Below are 19468 nucleotides of genomic sequence, written 5' to 3'. Positions count from 1 at the left end.
AGAGAGAGAGAGAGAGAGAGAGAGAGAGAGAGAGAGAGAGAGAGAGAGACCAAGAAGCAAAAACTGTGTAAACCTGATGGTCAGAAAGCTATCGCTGTCAGGGGTTTCTGACTAATTCTCAGGCTGTTATGTATCTGATGAACTGTGCTTCCTCTAATTCCTGTACAATGGTGATTTTAAAGATAATTGTCAGGTTTAGGATCAAATAATAAAAAAGTTCTTTTAGAAACTATTTGCATAATTTCAGGCTCTTTTGCAGATTCCAGGCGAAATGCTTTATCTGAATTTTATTTTTTTGAAACTCTGGCAACACAGAGACAGTTCCAGCTAAACGATTACTCTGGCTTTCCCTTAAAGCCTATTTGTTTCCTCCTGTCTGTAATCTCTGTTCTCTGTTCCCGTAAAACTGTCCTCATTTAAGGGTCAGCAGAACTAAACATCCCCCAATTTACCAGCAGAACATTGACTCTCCCTGTTGAGTCCAAGGGAAGCAAGCAGAATTGCAAATGAATATGATTCCTAGCCTTCTGCATTAGTTGCTGGACCGTTTTGGGCAGTCTGTGAGCACTGCAGAATCTGCCTAACAGCGAACATGAGTTGAAAAGTGATTGTACACGCCCACCATGCTCCCCACCATCTCGGGCAGGATGATCAAGTCCCACAGGTGGGTCTTCACCACCTCGGGCTTCTCCATGGGCGGCACCTCCTTCTTGGCCTTCAGGCGCTTGAGCAGCGAGTGCTGCTTCCGCCGCAGGCCACGGTTGAGGCGTCGCCTCTGCCTGGCGCCGTAGAGCTGCATCAAGTGCATCAAGCCGGAGATGATCGGCCACTACCTGGGCGAGTTCTCCATCACCTACAAGCCTGTGAAGCACGGCAGGCCTGTCATCGGTGCCACCCACTCCTCAAGCTTCATCCCCCTCAAGTAGCTGTGGCCAATAAAGACTCATGTTCAGAAAAAAAAAAAAGAAAAAAAAAAAAAAAAGAAAAGAAAAGAAAAGTGATTGTACATGCCAGGAGCAGTGATGGAAACCGCAGGAGTGGCTAATAGGGATCCATAGCATCCCCTATAGAAAGCCAACACATATTTGCTTTGCGCCACTAATTCCATGAGATCCACAAGGACTCTTCCTCTTGGTGCTAACCTGCTTGTGTTTAAATTCTCAGGAAGAAGCCCTAGCCTGGAGGACTGGCTGGAATGCTTGTAACTGTCTGGGGGCAATTATAGTGGGAGGGAGGATTAATGGAAAGGATTATTATGAGGAGAAGATCTAAGTTTATTCTGCCACAAAGCCTGACTACTTTGTTTATTTGGATTATTCTATGGGTCAGTTGATCCAGGTATTGTACAGATAGATGAAGAGCTATTGGAAAAAGTGCTTTGTCAAATTTATTCTACCATTGAGGATTATCTATAGTTCCAGTGTTTCTCAAACCAAGCTAAAGTTTTTTTGTTTTATTTTGATGCAAAGACAGAGTCTCATATGGGTCAGGGTGACCTTGGATGTGATGGGTAGCTGTAGAAGACCTAGAATACTTGATCCTCTTGCCTCTACCTGTTGAGTGCTGGCATTGAAGGCCTTATTACCTACAAAGCTCAAACAAAATCCTTTCAAGGCTTTCCCTATACATTGTGAAGTTACCCAGAACAGTGTTATAATGACAAACTATACCTGGATACATATTTCAAATTAATTGAGACTTAAATGAATTACATTTTAACTTCTCAGATATGTAAGTGTCCAGTCACTTCATGTAGCTAATGACTATTACATCTGTTAGTGTCGAAAGATAAAATTATTCAATCAGGGAAGAAAGTTCCATTGGAAAGTGCTATTTTGAAAAGTTGTTTGATTGAAAATAACCTGCCAAAGGAGGTCAATTAAGCCCACATTCCAGTATTATTTTTCTTGCTCTGTTTCATGTATGTTATGCTTGGGACTAATTTGTTATTCCATTAAGAGTTTAATGAAGGCCATTACCAAGATAATATAATCTGTTTGAAAATACATTTAAGTTTGCAAGTAATTTTGGTGGGATCATGGCCCCTCTCAGCAATGATTACCTACTGGTGCATAATAAATTACTTTCAAAACTTAGTGGCTTAAAATGCCAAAGATTCATCATCTCACTTGGCTTTGTGGCTCAGGAATTTGGGAATAGCTTAGCTTAGTTCTGGGCTTAGAAATCTCATTAGATTGCACTGCTTCTCTGGAGTGAGTAATTTAGAAGAACGCCGTGTCTAAGACATGATGTCTTGGCCATGACACTCACGAATTCACAGTAGTTGTGGTCGCCTGCACAAGACCAGAACAAGATCAAGCCAGCCACCATTCTAATGTGAAGGACTAGGGGTTCATGAGATCCCACTCCTGAGGATATCTGTAGAGTTAATGACTTCTGAAAGAAGAGAGAGTCAGTTTTCTTTAAGGGTGTGGCTGCTGAAAAGTTTACCACACTCCAGTGGATTGTCCTATATCCAGGGGTGTATGGGCAGCGTAAATTAGATTAAATGTTATTTAAAAATAGAGGATATGAAGTTAGGAGAGGGGCAGGGATGTAGGGGTAGATATGGGATGAATATGTGTGTGTGAATATGATTAAAATACATTGTATGAAATTTTCCCTCCCAAAAAAAGGAATGGTGCATAGTTTACAGCAAAGACTAAATAAGTGTGATTATTGACTGAAAAAAGAAGACCCTGTCTTGGAAGTCAGACACCATCATTTCTGAAACATTCTATTGACTGTAAATATCAATCCTGTTTATTATTGAAGGAAACTATATAGGGGCTTAAACACCAGGACCCAAGACTATTAGGAACCATGTTGGAGACTGGCTCCTTCATCTAAAACAGTGATTCTCAACCTTCCTAACTATACAACCCTTTAAATAAAGTTTTTTTTTTTTAATGTATGGTGACCCCAACCATAAAACTGTTTTTGTTGCTACTTCATAACTGTAATTTTGCCACTGTTATGAATTGTAATGCAAACATCTCTGTTTTTCATTGGTTTTTAGGTGACCCCTGTAAAACGGCCATTTGACCCCTCCCCACACAGGAAACTGTGACCCACAGGTTGAGAAACACTGCTCTGGAGCATACATAAAAATTCCATAGACCATTAGCTTCATGAGGAGAGTTGTTCTATTTTTTCTTTATTTTTATACTCCAAGCGAGGCACTTAATGAATGTTTAAGTGAACAAATAAAGGGACTTTGGCTCCTAATCTTCAACTCAAAAGACTAGTTGACTCTCTAGGCTTTGTAGGAACAAAAGATATTTCCTTAAAGACTTCGAAGGTGAGGAGGAGAGAATGTAACTCCTAGGGATCTTCAGGGATAGTCTATCCAGAGGAAAAGATGAATGTCATTGCTAAAGTATGACAATGTGTCACAGTCTTTGTGGTTAAGTGACTATTAAATATTATATATATACACACACACATATAACTTTCAATGTGTATTTTGGAAAAGAGTAAATAATTGTGATCCAGATATATGAAGAACATTATTACTACATATATGCACCCACAACGCAGGTGCACCAAATATGCACGCTTTATTGCTGTAGCTTAAAAATGGAAACTGCCTTTTAGCAGAATGTCAGAAATGGTCTTTTGTAGACTAATACCTCGCATAGTTTTGATGCATAAATTACAACGCCGGAGACAAGAGACAGGTTAAAGTTTATCATGTGATGATATCTGAGAAAGGGAAGACTGTGGGTAGAGAGTCAGTCTGACAAAAATATTGAAGGCCTGTGTACAGAAGACAGCAGTAGCCCTCTTCTTTCTGGTAGTGTAATTGAGTCAGGCCATGCTCCGCTATGGTGTATGCATCTGCTCGGATGTAATTTATCAAGAGAGAGGGTTAACTTGTGCAAAGCCATGTGGCTGTCATCCATCAAAGACAATAGGCTGTCTCTGAAATGAATGCTATCTCTTATCAATGCAAGTCACCTGCAAGGCCCAGGAGAGTGAGGGATGTACGTGAAGACGCTCATGCTAGGTGCCATGTCTGCCTTCAAGATGTCAGTTTTTGAGTTCAGAGGACAAAGACAGGAGTTGGTTTTAGAAAAAGCCTAGCAGTTTATTTCTTGATGGTTTACAGTGGGATGCTGGTCTCTTTACACCTTCTCAGGAGGGTCTGTAAGGCAGCTTCAGCAGCTCTCTGGACACTGATGCAGGGGTCCTGCCGAAGTGTTTGGAGCCCTGAGATGGAAGATTAAATGAACAAGGAGAGTCAGAACCTAGGAGGAATAGCAACCACACCGAGGCCATGTTTATACAGCCCTGTGGTGCTGGACAGAGCAGTCCTGTGTGAGGCTCAAGTCAGTGCTCACCTCCTAGTCTAAAAGGTGAAAAACAATGGGTGAGAGAGTGGGTACTTAGCCATTATAAGCTTCAGTCCCGAGCAGAGCGACTGGGGAGAGGAAAAAGAAGAGGAGGAGGAGAAAGAAGAGGAGGAAGAGGAAAAGGAGGAGGGAGAGGAGGAGGAGGGCAAGAAGGAGGATGCAGCCATTATATATATATATATATATGTATACATATATATATATATATTTCAACAAGTTCAGACAAACTAAATAACTTGTAGTCAACTGAGAATGATGTCAGCAAAGAAGCAGAGCTGGAGGCTGCTATGAATTCAATTCCAGGGCCTAGAAAGCTTCAAAAACGACTGGAAGCCAAAGTTTTCTATTTCTGGCCTGATCTGGAACTTAGAGCAATTAGCTTTTCATTTCCTAAGCGTGGAACAAAAGGATGTGCGCCAACTAAGGGTGATACTTACGCATGGTGAGTTGCTCTTGGTCTAATAACGCCACGTATTGGCTGGTCAAATGGAGAATAATGGCATCTAAAGTCAAGGAAAGAAAACAGTACCGATTTCACTATAAGGGGAAAGTGGACCTGATTGGAGCTAGTCAGAGGGCAAATGGACCGATGGTTGGCTGAACAAATTATGTGAGTCTCCATGTGCCGCTGAGGCTAATAGCAGGAGAACTTCTGCCGGGTTGTGGGCCATGTGTTTGGCAAGTGCTTACATATCCAGTTCACTTGAAAAATGCACTAGGCGGCCTTCTTGGGGTGGGGAGAAGGTATTGTCAGGTTTCAAACCTGTGCGAAATAGGGTCCGTGTATGTGTCAAATTTATAATGTAATTAAGGCAATGACGGGCATGATCCAGTAAGTCCTTAGGCCTCGGTATTAAACCTGAGCACACCAGTGGGCCTGTTTACTGTGTGATGGGTTAGTTAGATAAGGCTTACAGAGAATACTTAGGATGTCATAGTAGGAGCGTGTCTAGAGAGTCACTTGTTTTTCTGTTTCATAGACGTGGCAGGGAGGTGAAATGTCCCATGTAACACAGCAGAAGCTAGGGCCCTGTCCAGACATACTTCTCATGTCCATCATGTTACCGCTCGTGGGCTCATCTCGAGAATATTGTATTTGATTCAGAGGAAGGAACCAGACAAAGCAAAAATATTGATTCTGTGGTCCCAGGCTAGGAACCAAGACTCCGGGAAAGTAAAGAGCAAAGACTTGGGAGTAGTGGAGCCTGGAAGACTTCAGAGAACATTCAGGTTGCGGGACAGCAAGTGTGGGTGAATGGGAAGAGGTCGTATATTTTCATTTGTGAAAGTTAAAGATGATACCACAAGACGAAGAACACATTTCTTCCTGTGGCCTCAACTCCCTTCTGTCTCGGCCATACCCGTTTCACGCCGAGGCAGCTTTCAGTCAAAGTGAAAACTAAACGGAGGAGAAGAACGCCATGTGGGTCAGGACTGGGAAAGGGGCTCACCCATGAGCTTGACAGCTGCACTGCGGATCATCTCCCAGCTGCTGCTCAGAAAGGTGAACAAATGTGTGTGGAGGATCCACAGAATTTCCTGGTTCTTCTTGGCCTGGAAGAGAGGGGGCTCATTTCCAAGAGAGCAGCTGGAAAGGGACCTTTCTCCTTCCTTATGTCTCAGAGACGAGAAGCCTGAAGGTTAGTTAACACCCACAGCCATTTGCTGACGGACCGCAAGTTGCCCTATGGCCATTTTGATCATGGTTTAATAAGGCTTAAAGGACCGGTTCCAGACACGGTTTTGGGAGCACAGCTAAAGTGATCCTTATGGGTCTTGAGGGAGAGGGCGATATGTGGGAATACTAGAGGTCATTGCCATCCTTGTCGGGCTATCCTGGCCCTATTCTTATTATGTCAACAACACCGAACTACAACAGATGTGACCCATGGAGGAGACTTCAGTCAGCTCCTTGCTAGAGATTGATACCAATTATGTCTATTCTCATGAGGTTTGTCTAGACTCCGATTTTGCTATTTCGGCGGCACCATCTGCTGTGCACTCACCAGCTTCTTGCAGAATTGCCTGTAGAAATCCCTGGCCCGTGGCAGGTCTGGTTCAAGGAGGTGGTCCAGTATCCCATAGAGCTCCTGAAGGCCCAGGAAAGGGATGCAGATGATCAAGACATCACGGCAAGCCTAGAATACAGAGGTTTCGCTATCACAGTCTATAAGCCCGGAGTCATCTGCCAGAACGGAATAACTGCTCACTGACTGCCTGTGGCTTGAAAGAAACAAAAAGGTGGAAAAGAGATGATGAAATAGAATTTCAAATTGGTGAAGTGTCCTTTTGGGTTCAACTCTGAAGGGTGACCTCAGAGTTGGCTTCCTGTTCAGAGAGACCAGGCTAGTGCACACTCCTCAGTCCTGCAGAAAGAGGAGGTGAATGAAGGGGCCTGCAGGCCTACTCACAGCCCCAATCTTGGGGTTAGGGTCCCAGAGGTGGAGAAGGAATGAAATCATGCTCTTTTTTACTTCTTCGGCGAAAAAGATCTTCCATCTTCTTCCTGTTAGGGCTGCCAAATCCTCAAATAAGACGATGGCAGTCAGTCTCACATCATCTTGCTCCTGTGGCGAGAAATGGGTCTTCTCACAGGATATTCCCTGCTGGCACCCCTCTGGTACCCACCCCACCTTGCCACTCCTTAAGTCGTGGAAGGAAGTCTAGAACCCGCGCACTGGTGTGTTTGTGCCACTGCCTCTGTTGTCTCCAGGACTCCATCCCTCAGACTCAGTTTTGGGTGATGTTAGAGATCTGAAGAGCTGATTTCTCCCCTTGTTTATGATTGGGAGTTGATAGTTTATGATAGGGGAGTTGGCAGCAGGAGGCCAGGGAAGGTACCCATTCGTTACATATTTTCTTAAAATTTCCTGGTTGCATAATTAACCCTAAAGCTATGAGTCATCTTATCTAAGCTACATTAGATCCACTGCTCTTCCACGAGATGCCAATTGTTTTGTAAAGGGATGAAACACTTCTCAGGAATCCTGGCACTGAGTCTTGGGTCAAACAAAAATCTGCCTGACTCTCCTCCTGTGACCCTCCTCCCACACGAAGTTATGGAAGCTTTTATTATTATTATTGTTGTCTAGGATAGTTGAAACTGTAAGATGATGGAGGGAGCCCCTGTGGCTCACATGTGTAAAACTTCAGAGTCACAGCAAGCAACAGAAGCAAAGATGAGTGTCCTGCTCAGGCCCACAAAGCTGGCCTAAAAATGAGGAAATATCTGTGAAGTTCAATGCTCTCATTTTTCGGTTGAGAAAAATGGAAAACACTGAGTAAAGTGATTGCCAGAGGTAGCAGAGCAGCAAAAAGGGGCCGGGGGTGTGGCACAGTGGCCACATGTGTTCAGCTCTGCCCTTCTCTAAAGCATCATCAGGCTTTGAGAATTACAGGAGAGAGCTAGGGCTCTGAGAGGAAAATGGGGGGGGGGGGAGTTGGAATTGCTTGCCAGCCCATGTAGCAAAATACAGAGATTGCATGCCTGCCCACACTATAGTAAAATAATACAGAGGAAAAAGCGTTACGGAGTTACGCAGGCTTGCAGGAAAGTGACACTCTGGAGGAAGATTTGCACATCTTTGCTAACATCTAGGTTTTGTAAGATCTTTATTCACATGTGATGAAATCAATCCCTCCTAGGAGTGAGCAATGACTAATCTAATAACCAGGAAGAATTTGCATTTTTTTCTTTTAAAATAGCTCTGTGTAACATTGCTTGGAAACTGTCAAGAAGACTTAGGGCTCAGATCCAAGAGAAATATTATTATTTCAACAAGAAAGCAGGAAATCTAACAGATGGGGCCAAAAAGCAGACTTCAGTCATCCCCTTGTTGAATGAAGAGTGATATCAATTATCTATGTAGTGAAAAAATAAACTTTTTTTTTCCTCCAGAAAAATTCTACATTGAGCAGAAGTCCAGGAAGCAGTTTGAGGGTATCTTGAGAATTAAATTAAAGAAAATGGTTGGGGAAAAAATACACAGAAAGCTGTTTTAACATGCCAGGCTACACTAGAATATAAACAAAGGACAAAATGCAACATTTTAGAATTATTGGCAGCAGGCATATAGTATATATTAAAATTTATAGATCCTAAGCTAATAAATCACCAAAGTTTCAGGAAGAAAATGAAATATTAAAAATTTGGAGTAAATAAATAGGAAAATGTTGTAGTTGAAAGGCAATTTTCCCTTAAGTTCTATTTAATACTTCTCAGGCCTCCATAGGAGACTTAACTTAGTGGCCTATAAAATATATAATGAATAGAAAAATTAGGTTTTTGAAATTGGAGTTTTCAGTCTGGAGACCAGAAGATAGGCAATTTAATGAAGCCTTAAATGTTTATGGAGGGAACACTAGAGAGGGAAGCTAGCAGTTCTTCCAACAGTAGGACTTGAGGAAGCATCTGTAGCCCTTAAAATGCTAGGTTGAAGTTATTGTGAAAACAGATTTTTATATCCACAGCAGTGAATAAACAAACAAACAAATAGTACTAAAATACAATTTGTGGACTACAGAAAGGGAATGACTTCCCTTCACTTAGAAATGCTAATTGATCTTTGGTGATGAGTCAAATAAGTTACAATTTATAAGCCCCATTGGTTCCTTTATCTGTTAACAGCTCTGCAGGTAGCCTGTGAAAACAGCCTCGGGCAATACATCATCAGCAAGTGTGGCTGTGTTCCAATAAAACTTTATTGACAAATGCAGAGTGTAGGTTGGATTTGGTTCATGTATTGTAATTGACTGACCCCTGGATGAAATGAGTCTTTGAATTTGGAAAGTGGAATGGATAGTGTTGGAGGAACTAGGAACTGTCCTAGTTTGTATATTCCCTAAAGTAAATGAGATCTGAGCAAATTAACCTGGGAGATAAACCCAGGAAACCAGTCTGGGAAATGAGCATCAGAGGGAACTGAAGAAAACAAAGAGAGAGGGCATTTGTGGGTGTGCTGACCTCACAGGTAAAAGTACTCAAACCTTCTATGGAGTGAAGAACTCAAGACATTTGTTCAAGTTTCTTCCCAGGACTAGTCATCCGGGCAATAATTCTACGTCACTTGGCTTAGGTCAGTTGTACTTTCTGAACCAGGGAGCACGCTCAGACAGAGAAAAGCTAGGAGCAGTAGCCTGTGTGGACGTGGTTTGCAGAAGCTCTCAGGGGTGGCTACCAAGGGCTGGTGGGGCACCCACAATCTCCTCCATGCACTGTGAGGACCCTTCCCGAGTCTCCCAGGGAAGGGAGACTCCCAGAGGCTCACTTACATCTTCAAAAAAGGTTCTTGTTTGTAGCACGATTTCCTTGAAGTAGAAGCTGATGTCTCTCTCTGTGAGCAGCTCCAGGATTTTCTTCAGGGCTTTCAAGCTTTCACAGACGACCTCAGTGCGCGCCAGGTGGTACAGGCCTCTGATGATCGATTCTAACATTATCTGCTTATGCTTCCTCACCTGTTATGGGACAAGGTCTCTTAATCTATGAAACGATTCCATGTGTTTCTTGAACAGGGTAGAAATTCCCAGGCATGGAAACTATAATGTTCGTCACATATACTTCAGCCCCGAAGTCGTTACATCAGCTAGGTTGCTGGGATTTTCACTTAATTCCCACGAAGCTACCAGATGGGAGTTGCTATACTACCACCTTGAGACTCTGCTTAAACAAATCCTTTCCCCCAAGAGTGCAGCTTACCTTGTGAGGAGCCCCGGAGGCTGTGTTGCCCAGTCCTCGGATGGCCATTTGCCTCAGAATAGCGTTGGAATCCCAGGCACTCTGATCCATGAAAATTAGTACGTCTCGGAGATTTCCATGCTTCCAGAGGATTGGCTCCTTCATAAGCTGAAATCAACATACTCCTCCCCTTTAGAGTCCCTTCCCTCGAGGGGACAGCTCAAGGCACCTTAAGTACAATTAAAGTTGGGTCCTTACTGCCGTGGAGCAGAGGAAGGAAGCTCCCGAGTGAACTAACAAATCTGGTATCATTCCAGCCCCAGATATGAGCTACTCACAGGTCAAGGTAATGAGGACCAGATATCTAGATAGGAGGATTTCCTCAAACGAAACTGGAGGAACAAAGACAGAAGCTTCTGCTCAGCTTTCCTTCTCTGGATTGGCTGGTCCTTGTGTGGGGGAAGAGCTAGAGAGATGCTGACTTAGTGTTAAGTCCCCCTTTCATTTCCTAGTCTCCATTTCCTGATCCGGAGGAGCTGGTTGAGACAGAGATTTCCCTCCCCTTTTATACATTGTTTGTGCATCTTTGGCAGGAACGGGTCCTGTCACCACTAAAACTCCCTCTGGAGGGCCCCTTGAGCTCCACAGTCTCCAGGAGACACACAGTAAGGGACCAACAAGGGCGCAGGGATGACTATTCTTCCTTGCCTCAGAGAAGAAGGCGGTGCCCGTTATCCGGTAGTTCTCGGAGGAGGAGGTGAAAGATGCAAGTAGGTGTTCCATGATATCGAGTATGACTCCGTGCTGCCAGACAGCCATGCTCCTGGAAAACACACGTTTTAAAAGGGACTTAATTTCCTTCTCATGGAGGAAGCTGCGGTGTATTTACAGGTCTCTCAAGCCAATAATTGTATCTCGAGAGAAATACTAGATGAAAGGTAGCCAAGCCTTACGTTTTTAAAACGACCCATCCCAGTAGTCAATTTATATAGTTTAGCTAAAGTAGTTCACTTGAATCATTTTCGTTCTTGAGGGAAAAATTTTAAGCTTGGGGCTGAAAAACCCACGTCGTCTTCCTCCTTCCTGCCTTGGTACCTGATGCTACCAGTGGGGTCGCATCTTCATTCTTGGTCTTTGCTTTTCTCTTTTGTACCCACTTCTAGATCATCAGCAAATTACCTGGCCAGTGCACACACGCCTAGGTGATGGGTGTCAGGGTTGCTAAGCAGGTTCCATAAATTGTCGCCTTCATCAGATTCTTTTGCAAGGCCTTCTTTCATGGCTTGGGCTTGCAAGCATTTCAGAGTGGCAGTTGAGAGTCTAGAGGAGACAGCAGACACCTCAGAAGTAAATCAACCCTACAGGGGAGGTTGCGAATTCCCTAGTTTAGTCTTCCCACTTCTTGTAAGTCTCTCCCACCTTAGATTAGTGGATGTTATTCAATACAAAAATAAGACAGCCCTATTCGAACACTTTAGTGTTGGGGTCAAAGGGGACACAGGTGATGAACAGATAGTGACATAAAAATCTAGTCAGCTGCCCATAAGGAAAGACAATCAATATACTAATAATATACCAAGCTAAGCCCTACACACAGTAAGTGAAAAATAACACATTTTTGAGATCAGATTGCATCTTCTTGTGAACCTGCCGGTTGCTGGGATGTAGCTTCTGGTGTCTATGCATTCACATATGTGTGTCTGGCTTCAAATATGGCCCCTAATACTGCTGCCATTGGTGAAGCTACATGTATTATCAGAGCAGCACGTGCTGAGTCTAAATGCTGTTTAAAATGTCTTGTAAAAGGCTACATTATGAGCTGACATGGGAATGAAAAGCTATGCCAGAGGTCAGGGAAGCAGAGTTATATAAGATGAAATCCACACCTTAGAGTTCTCAACAGGTCTCTTGGTGAATATAAAGCAAGCATTAAAAACATAAGAGATATAATAAGCTACATGTTTTTCTGTTTTATTTTTGCATTTTTTGTCTTACTGGTCTTATGTTTGTTTTGCTTTCCATTTTTTTTTTTTTGTGTGTGTGTGTCTTTGGGAGAGAGAACAGAAAGTTGGGTGGATAGGGAGATTGGGAGGCTCTGGGAGGAATTGAAAGAGGGGAAACATGATAAAAAAATCTATTGAGAATTCCAAACAAAAATGATCTTTTTAAATAAAAGAAAAGAAAGCACTGACTCATAGCTTTATGGACTGACATTGCTTTTGCCTGTCCCTGAAGTCTTAGATGGGATGGGATATTTGTTTCCTTTCTCCGGGGCCTTCATTATCACAGAATTCCACCTTTCCCAGGAAGATCTCGACAACAGACACAGTATGGGCCCTCAAGGGAAGAAAGAACAGCCTCCCATCTCGCCCCACTCCTCACGTGACTATCCTAGGCAGATTCTTTAGGTGTTGGCTCAGGAAAAAAAGAACTACCAGGCCTGGAGTCACGGTTAAAGGACTCTAAAGCCTTGCTCATTCCATAAGGGTTTGATACCAGGGCAGATGGCACAGAGTGACTTCCACAGCCCCTCTCCAGGAGTGTAGGGTCAGGCCCACCAAGGGGGCTTCTCTGACGGGTCATTTGCCTGCAGGGGTCTGGGGTCTGCTGCCGTTCTCCGAGTGGCATCACATGTCGCCTTTGGCTCAAGGTGGAAGCCGGCATTTTCTGGCCCAGGGAGCAGCTGACCAGCTTCAGGAGGAGGGTGAAGAGTTCTGGGTACAAGTGAGTGATGCGAGTCCCTGTTGAGATGACTTCATACATAGCACAGGCCACCTGAGGAAACAAAGGACCGCCCAGTCAAGCAGCTGTCGCTCCTCCGGGGCTGCCACAGAAGCTCCTTCTTTGTCTCAGGGGTCGTTGTATAATTTAAGCACACCCCTGATAAGAACACCCGGAAAAGGAACATAAACTGGCCTCTAAATTACTCCACAGGCTGGGTTTCTTAGGACTGCCATGCTGGCGTCATGGCTTCAGGTGGACACATCATGGAAAATGAATGTTTTCCAGAATGGGGGATTTCCTTTTTTAAATTTTTCATTTATAAGCTTTTTTTTTTTGTTTTCTATACCAACCACAATTCCCCTTCCCTACCCTCCTCTCTTCTCTTCTATCTTCCCCTCCACCCAAATCCTCATCCACTCTTCAGAAAGGGTAAGGCCTTCTATGGGGAGTCAACAAAGTCTGGCATAATAAGTTGAGGCATAACCAAGCCCCTCCTCCACGTACCAAAGCCAAGCAAGGTATCCATAGAGAATGGGCTCCAAAAACCCAGTTCTTGCACCGAGTATAAATTCTGGTCCCACTGCCAGTGGACCCACAGACTGCCCAAGCCACACAACTGTCACCCACATTCAGAGTGCCTAGTTCAGTCCTATGCAGGTTCGCCAGTTGTCAGTCAAGAATCAGTGAGCTCCCACTAGCTCTGGTCAGCTGTTTTGGTGGGTTTACCCATTATGATCATTTTTTTCTTTTTTTTTTAATTGAAAATTTCCTGGACGTACTGGCTTTGTAAGAGCCTAGGCAGTTTGGATGCTCAACTTACTAGACCTGGATGGAGGTGGGGGTTCCTTGGACTTCCCACAGGGCAGGGGAACCCTGATTGCTCTTTGGGCTGATGAGGGAGGGGGAGTTGATTGGGGGAGGGGGAGGGAAATGGGAGGCGGTGGCGGGGAAGAGATAGAAATCTTTAATAAATAAATAAATAAATAAATAAATAAATAAATAAATAAAAGAAAATTTCCACCTCCTCCCCTGCTCCCACTTTCCTCCCCCCCCCACTTCCCCTTCCTCTTCCTCTCCAGTCCAAGGAGCAGTCAGGGTTCCCTACCCTATGGGAAGTCCAAGGTCCTCCCCGCTTCCCCCAGGTCCAGGAAGGTGAGCATCCAAACAGACTAGGTTCCCACAAAGCCTGTCCATGCAGTGGAATCAAAACCCAGTGCCATTGTCCTTGGCTTCTCAGTCAGCCTGTCAGCCTCCACTGTCAGCCACATTCAGAGAGTCCGGTTTGATCACATGCTCCATCAGTTCCAGTCTAACTGGCCTTGTTGATCTCCCATTAGATCAGTCCCACCGTCTCAGTAGGTGGACGCACCTCTCATGGTCCTGACTTCCTTGCTCATGTTCTCCCTCCTTCTGCTCCTCATTTGGTACCCATTATGATCTTGACCCCTTTGCTCATATAATCCCTCCTCCCTCTCTTCTACTGGACTCCAGGAGCTTGGCCCAGTGCTTAGCTGTGGATCTCTGCATCCCATCAGTTGCTGGATGAAGGTTCTCTGATGACAATCAGGGCAGTCATCAATCTGATTCCAGGGGAAGGCAAACTCAGGCACTCTCCCCACTATCAGCATGGGGGATTCTTAGTGTTTCAACAACAACAACAGCCACAACACTAATTTGGAAATACTTTTTTTGGTACTGATAAGAAATTCACTTCTGAAAATGATTAACCACAGACAACATTGCTGCCACGTTTGTCTAAGACGAACTAGACTATAATTTAGGTCTCCATCGCCTGGAACCAGGTGTGAATGGATCACGGAACAGAGCACAGACGAGGCAAGGGATCAAATGTCCAACTTACTGAAATTGCATCTATCCCGGCAATATCGTCTTCTAACCTGACTTCCAGCTTCTTTATCAGGGCTCTCATGAGTTTGACACTAGAGGCTGGATTTTCAGCCAGTGCTTTCCACAGCGTCTTTGTGTCCCTAGGACGAGAAGTCAGGAAGTTGACAGATAAGGCACAACTCTCTGGACTGTGAGCTTTTCCGTCTGACTTAGTTTAAAATTGCCTTATGATGAATCATGCCTGCAAAGGCAGAGAGCTATGCTGCTATGGCAAGAGGCAATAATGATGGTTTGTTTAACAGCCCTGCATTTGATCATGGGTTTCTGGGGCCTGTGAATGTCCAAACAGATAGGAACCAGAAAGAGGAGGGATACTGACTTCCAGTATGTACTTATCCTTACTATAAACACAATGCATTTCTATTTTAAGATGAGCACTTTTGCATCCAATAAAATGTTTGGAAAATATTATTCATGGTTTAAATATCAATTTTAAAAATGATGTTCAGGTGAGATGTTTTCAACCCTTGCTATCTTTCTCTCAAACAACACATCCTTCCTGATGCTCTGTACGGTGGTCTTGTAGGATGCATCCGACCCTACCTGTCAAAGGGCAGAGGCTTCTGTAACAGGCTGACAACAACGGCGTCCATGTGGAAACTGGCGATCTGGGAGATGGCTTCTAGCATGAACTGAAAACTTTCCTCCCTCTGTCTGAGCACTGGCATGTGATGGTAAGTCGTACTCAGGATCTCCAGCAGCTAAGAAGAAAACAGTACCTGTCACTTTCTTTCTTTGTGAGTGGTTCAAGGACGGCACCATTCACACTGCGGTGGGTGGTTGATGAACTGCCTGTGGTGATATTTGGTTTGTGTTTTAACAAACAAAGCTTGCAGAAAGATGAGAGGGCAGAGCTAAGACACTAGAGCCCAGGCAGTGGTGGCACACACCTTTAATTCCAGGACTCGGGAGACAGAGGCAGACAGACCTTTGTGAGTTCAAGGCCATCCTGAGCTATGCTAGATTGATTCAAAGAGAAACAGAGCCAGGCAGTTTTGGCCCACACCTTTAATCCCAGCACCAGGGAGATGGAGACAGGAAATGATATGGCTGGGCAGAGAGAGCAATATAAGGCAGGAGGAGACAGGAGCTCAGTTGCAGTCTGGAGATACAGTCTGAAGTTGCAGTCTGTGCATGCAGTCAGAGGACGCAATCTGAGGAGGCAGTCTGAGGGCAGGATTGCCCTTTTGGTCTGAGGATTTATTTGGTAGAAAAAAAGGTCTTTCTAGTGACTGGCTGCACTGCTTCTCTGATCTTCAGCATTAACCTCTACATCCGACACTGGGTTTTTTATTATTAATACCAATTAGAATTTGTGCTACAATTGCAAATAATGTTAAAGACAGAAATTGTTTCTCCGCCATGACTCATTTCTCACACAATATACTGGTGAACTGGGTATCTTTTTAGCCCATCTTAGTGAGCACCATGAAAACAGTACACTATGCTGGATGTTGTAATCAGCACTGCTGAGGAATATATTAAAAAGGAAAAAAATGCAGCCCTTTTGTGACAGTTGAGATGAATCCAATAAAGTATTTCGATCATCTACCCAAAGGACTGGGTTCCAGAAGGTGTAAGGCAAATGGTGGTCCAGAAGCAACCAGAGCATTCTGGAATCTTAATTCAGCAGTTCCACAGGGCAAGGCAGAGATGGTGCAGGAGGCCATCGGGTCGATAAGGACACAGTAGAAATGTAAAGGTGAGAAGCATGAGGAGGAGGGTGTTGAAGGAGGGTGACTTCAAAGAAGAGATGATGTCATCTCCCAGAGGAAGACAGACGCCAGCCAGTTTTCTGAACTTGGATGCTAACCATTAACAGTGGGGGATACTATTATATCTATTCAGATTTCCTGTGTGGGGAACGGCAGGAATTTATGCAAAGATACTTTGCCTCTACTACAATTTTCTTCTTATTTTGTATGGATATTTAAATTAAATACTTATTATAAGCATAACGTATTTATCAAAAGCATAACATTTTCTAAATTATCCAAAAAACATTGCAAGTATCTCTTAAGATGATTATCTCAACAGCCCAGTTCAATGATAACTGGGGAGGGTTTAATTTCCCTTTCAAAATTTTCACTACGTTCTGCTAATCAATCTCTCTCTTTATGCCAATCACACAAATACACAGGTATTTCATTCTTATCAACTACATTTTTCCTACATTTATCCTCATGTCTAACACATGGTTTCCCATTTTTTTAAAACAATTTATTGGAAAGTAATTAGGACAGGACTAATTTCTAAAGACCTTCCTCAAGGCGGTGTGATTAAGGGTTGTTGACAATGGATGTGGGGTAAGAAGCTCTTTTCTTCAGAGATGGCCTCGTTCAGTTCAGCTATCTTTCTTGCTGGTTAACCTTGGAGTAGGGCATGTTCTGCTTTTGACTTGAGGAGTTAGGATAGAGTGTCTCCACGTGGCGCTCTTAGCAGAGACTCCTGAATCTAAATCCTGTTCTTTCTTCTGAAGTCCCCAGCTGTGATGAAGGACTGAGCACTTTCCCCACCCCACTGTCAACCTTGCTTTCCAGGTGACACCCTCTAAGGGGGTGTGAAAGAGTAATATGAAGAGCAGCAGTGAACTGGAGACTCTCCCTGCGCTCAATGACCATCACAGAAGCATCCACCTACCCATTTTTCTTGAGGCCAGAACTCTTTCTTTTGGCTGGACAGAGTGGGAACCATTGTGTATGCGTGTGTGTGTGTGTGGTGTACAGTGTATATGTGTAGTGTGTTTGGTGTGTGTGTGTATGTATATGTGTGTGTGTGTATGACAAAGTCTCATGTATCCCATGTGGCACTGAAGTTCATATGTAGGTGATAATTGTCTTGAACTCCTGAATCTACTGTCTCCATCCCCCAAGAGCTAGGACTGCAGACATATGCCATGCTGCCCTGTTTATACTATGTTGGGAACGGAACACAGGTCTTTGTGCATTCTGGGCAGGTACTCTATTGTGTTTTAAAAGTTGTTATAATCAAAGATTTGGCTAGGCCATCCAGCCTTGTTAAGATATAGGTTAGCATTCTGCTGAGGTCCCTGAAGCTTTTGCCTGCTTCCCATTAGACTAATGATTAGAGGAAAAACGGAATGGGAATTCGACTCAGCACCTTGGAGGTGCAAGGATCCTGCTCTGCCCCATGACTGGTTGGTTGTCAGTTCACCTGATCTTCCAGCACAGCGCCATGCTCCTTCAGGGCTGCAATCATCCATATGCCACAGGCCTTTGTGCACATGGGGTTGAGAGTTTCCAGGCCATCCAGTGTCTCCTCCATGAATGCCTGGATTTCTTCACTGGGGATGAATTTGCAGACAATCTGAGGATATAGCCACAAACGCATTAGCACCCACGTCCCTTTAGATCCAGACACCTAAACCTGCTGCTACGGCGTGTTTTAGGATGACAGAAACCACGGCGCTTTCCAAATGGCTAACATCTGACTGAAACCACAGAGGCCAGAGGAAATAGGACCTATTCTGACTTTTTTTCTTTAAGCAAACTCTATCTGGGGTAGCCTCTTTTATGATTTTATAGTTATTGACTCTCAAGCCTTCTAGGACAATTTCTTTTCCAAATCCAAAGTTATAGCATATTGCAGAAATGAAAATAGTAGAGAATACACACACACACACACACACACACACACACACACACACACACACACGGAAGAACCTCCACACACATTTTATATATCATAGAAATGTTTCAAGTTTGGGAGAATTTGTCACATATACTGATGAATGATCAAGTGGCTGGCAGAATCTATTCTTCACTATCGAGAGCTGTCAAGAAGGTCAAGGAAATAAAAACTGCAGTTTTGATCTCTAGGTATAGGAAGCTCAGAACGTTTGATTGACAGCAGTGTGTGGATGTAAGTGTCTATGGCTGAATATGAAGCTGGTGACAGAAAGTGGGCAGCCAGGCAGAAGTTGGAAGACTGACTGAGTTCCCCAAGGCATCATCTTGGGCTTTGACTATCTTGAGCTGACTGAAGATGATTGACAGGAGAACATTGGTATGCAGAACTGACTCCCGAGTGTTAAATGGTCTGATGATGCATTCGTGAGAAAATAATGAGCTGTTTTCTAGTCTTTCAGGGCAGCCAGTTTGTGAGTTTTTACATTCCCAAGAGAAATGTATCAGGCTTCTACGATATGCTGTGAGCGAACATCTCTTCCCCACTCACATCGATTTTTCATTGTCTGCTGTTGCCACCTTGATCCAAGTTATCTCACCTAATAACTGGACTCTTGTCATTTCCTTCGAACTGACTTTGCTAATTTTGTTCTTATTCCATCCACATTCCACTGTCCTACAGCAGCCAGTGACCTTTTGGATAGGTTAGATCCGCCATGGCAATGTACAGATGAAATACACCTACTCTAGGAACATGCAGCCATGCTCTCCTGATTTTACTGGATACATACTTTTTCTCCAGAGGGTCACCTGTAACCTAGTCCTTATTCTTTTACTTGATTTTTTTCTTCAGTTATTATTACTTGATGTTTTATTTGACTAGGGTACCATATAACTTTGGTTTTCTCTTCTTAGGGCCTAGAGTTGATCTTGACATACACTGTATACTCAGCATATGTCAGTGATAGAATAAATGACAGAACTGATTGGTCAACCTTCTGTAAGAAATAATCTTTTGTCAGAAGAAGGAGAAGGAGGAAGAGGAGGAGGAGGAGGAGGAGGAGGAAGAGGAGGAGGAGGAGAAGAAGAAGAAGAAAAAGAAGAAGAAGAAGAAGAAGAAGAAGAAGAAGAAGAAGAAGAAGAAGAAGAAGAAGAAGAAG

The 19468-nt window shown here is 43.7% G+C and overlaps 1 protein-coding gene across 1 annotated transcript in view; it reads right to left on the bottom strand.

The window, feature by feature from the left end:
* Positions 1-4105: 4105 nt before the first annotated feature.
* Mroh2b (maestro heat like repeat family member 2B) overlaps positions 4106-19468 on the bottom strand; it is a 53481-nt gene continuing 38118 nt past the window's right edge. Inside the window, exons 30-42 of the mRNA XM_013349705.2 lie at positions 17836-17988; positions 15205-15362; positions 14615-14741; positions 12617-12804; positions 11209-11349; positions 10738-10852; positions 10051-10197; positions 9627-9809; positions 6767-6922; positions 6362-6493; positions 5807-5909; positions 4793-4858; positions 4106-4212 (exon numbers count right to left, since the gene is read on the bottom strand). Of these exons, the coding sequence (XP_013205159.1) occupies positions 4106-4212; positions 4793-4858; positions 5807-5909; positions 6362-6493; positions 6767-6922; positions 9627-9809; positions 10051-10197; positions 10738-10852; positions 11209-11349; positions 12617-12804; positions 14615-14741; positions 15205-15362; positions 17836-17988 (1776 nt within the window). The remainder of the gene's footprint in view (positions 4213-4792; positions 4859-5806; positions 5910-6361; positions 6494-6766; positions 6923-9626; positions 9810-10050; positions 10198-10737; positions 10853-11208; positions 11350-12616; positions 12805-14614; positions 14742-15204; positions 15363-17835; positions 17989-19468) is intronic.

The sequence above is a fragment of the Microtus ochrogaster genome, chromosome 19, assembly GCF_000317375.1.
Source record: "Microtus ochrogaster isolate Prairie Vole_2 chromosome 19, MicOch1.0, whole genome shotgun sequence".
Taxonomy (NCBI): domain Eukaryota; kingdom Metazoa; phylum Chordata; class Mammalia; order Rodentia; family Cricetidae; genus Microtus; species Microtus ochrogaster.
The sequence above is the reverse complement of the archived record's forward strand: the minus strand, read 5'-3'. Positions and strand labels throughout refer to the sequence as shown.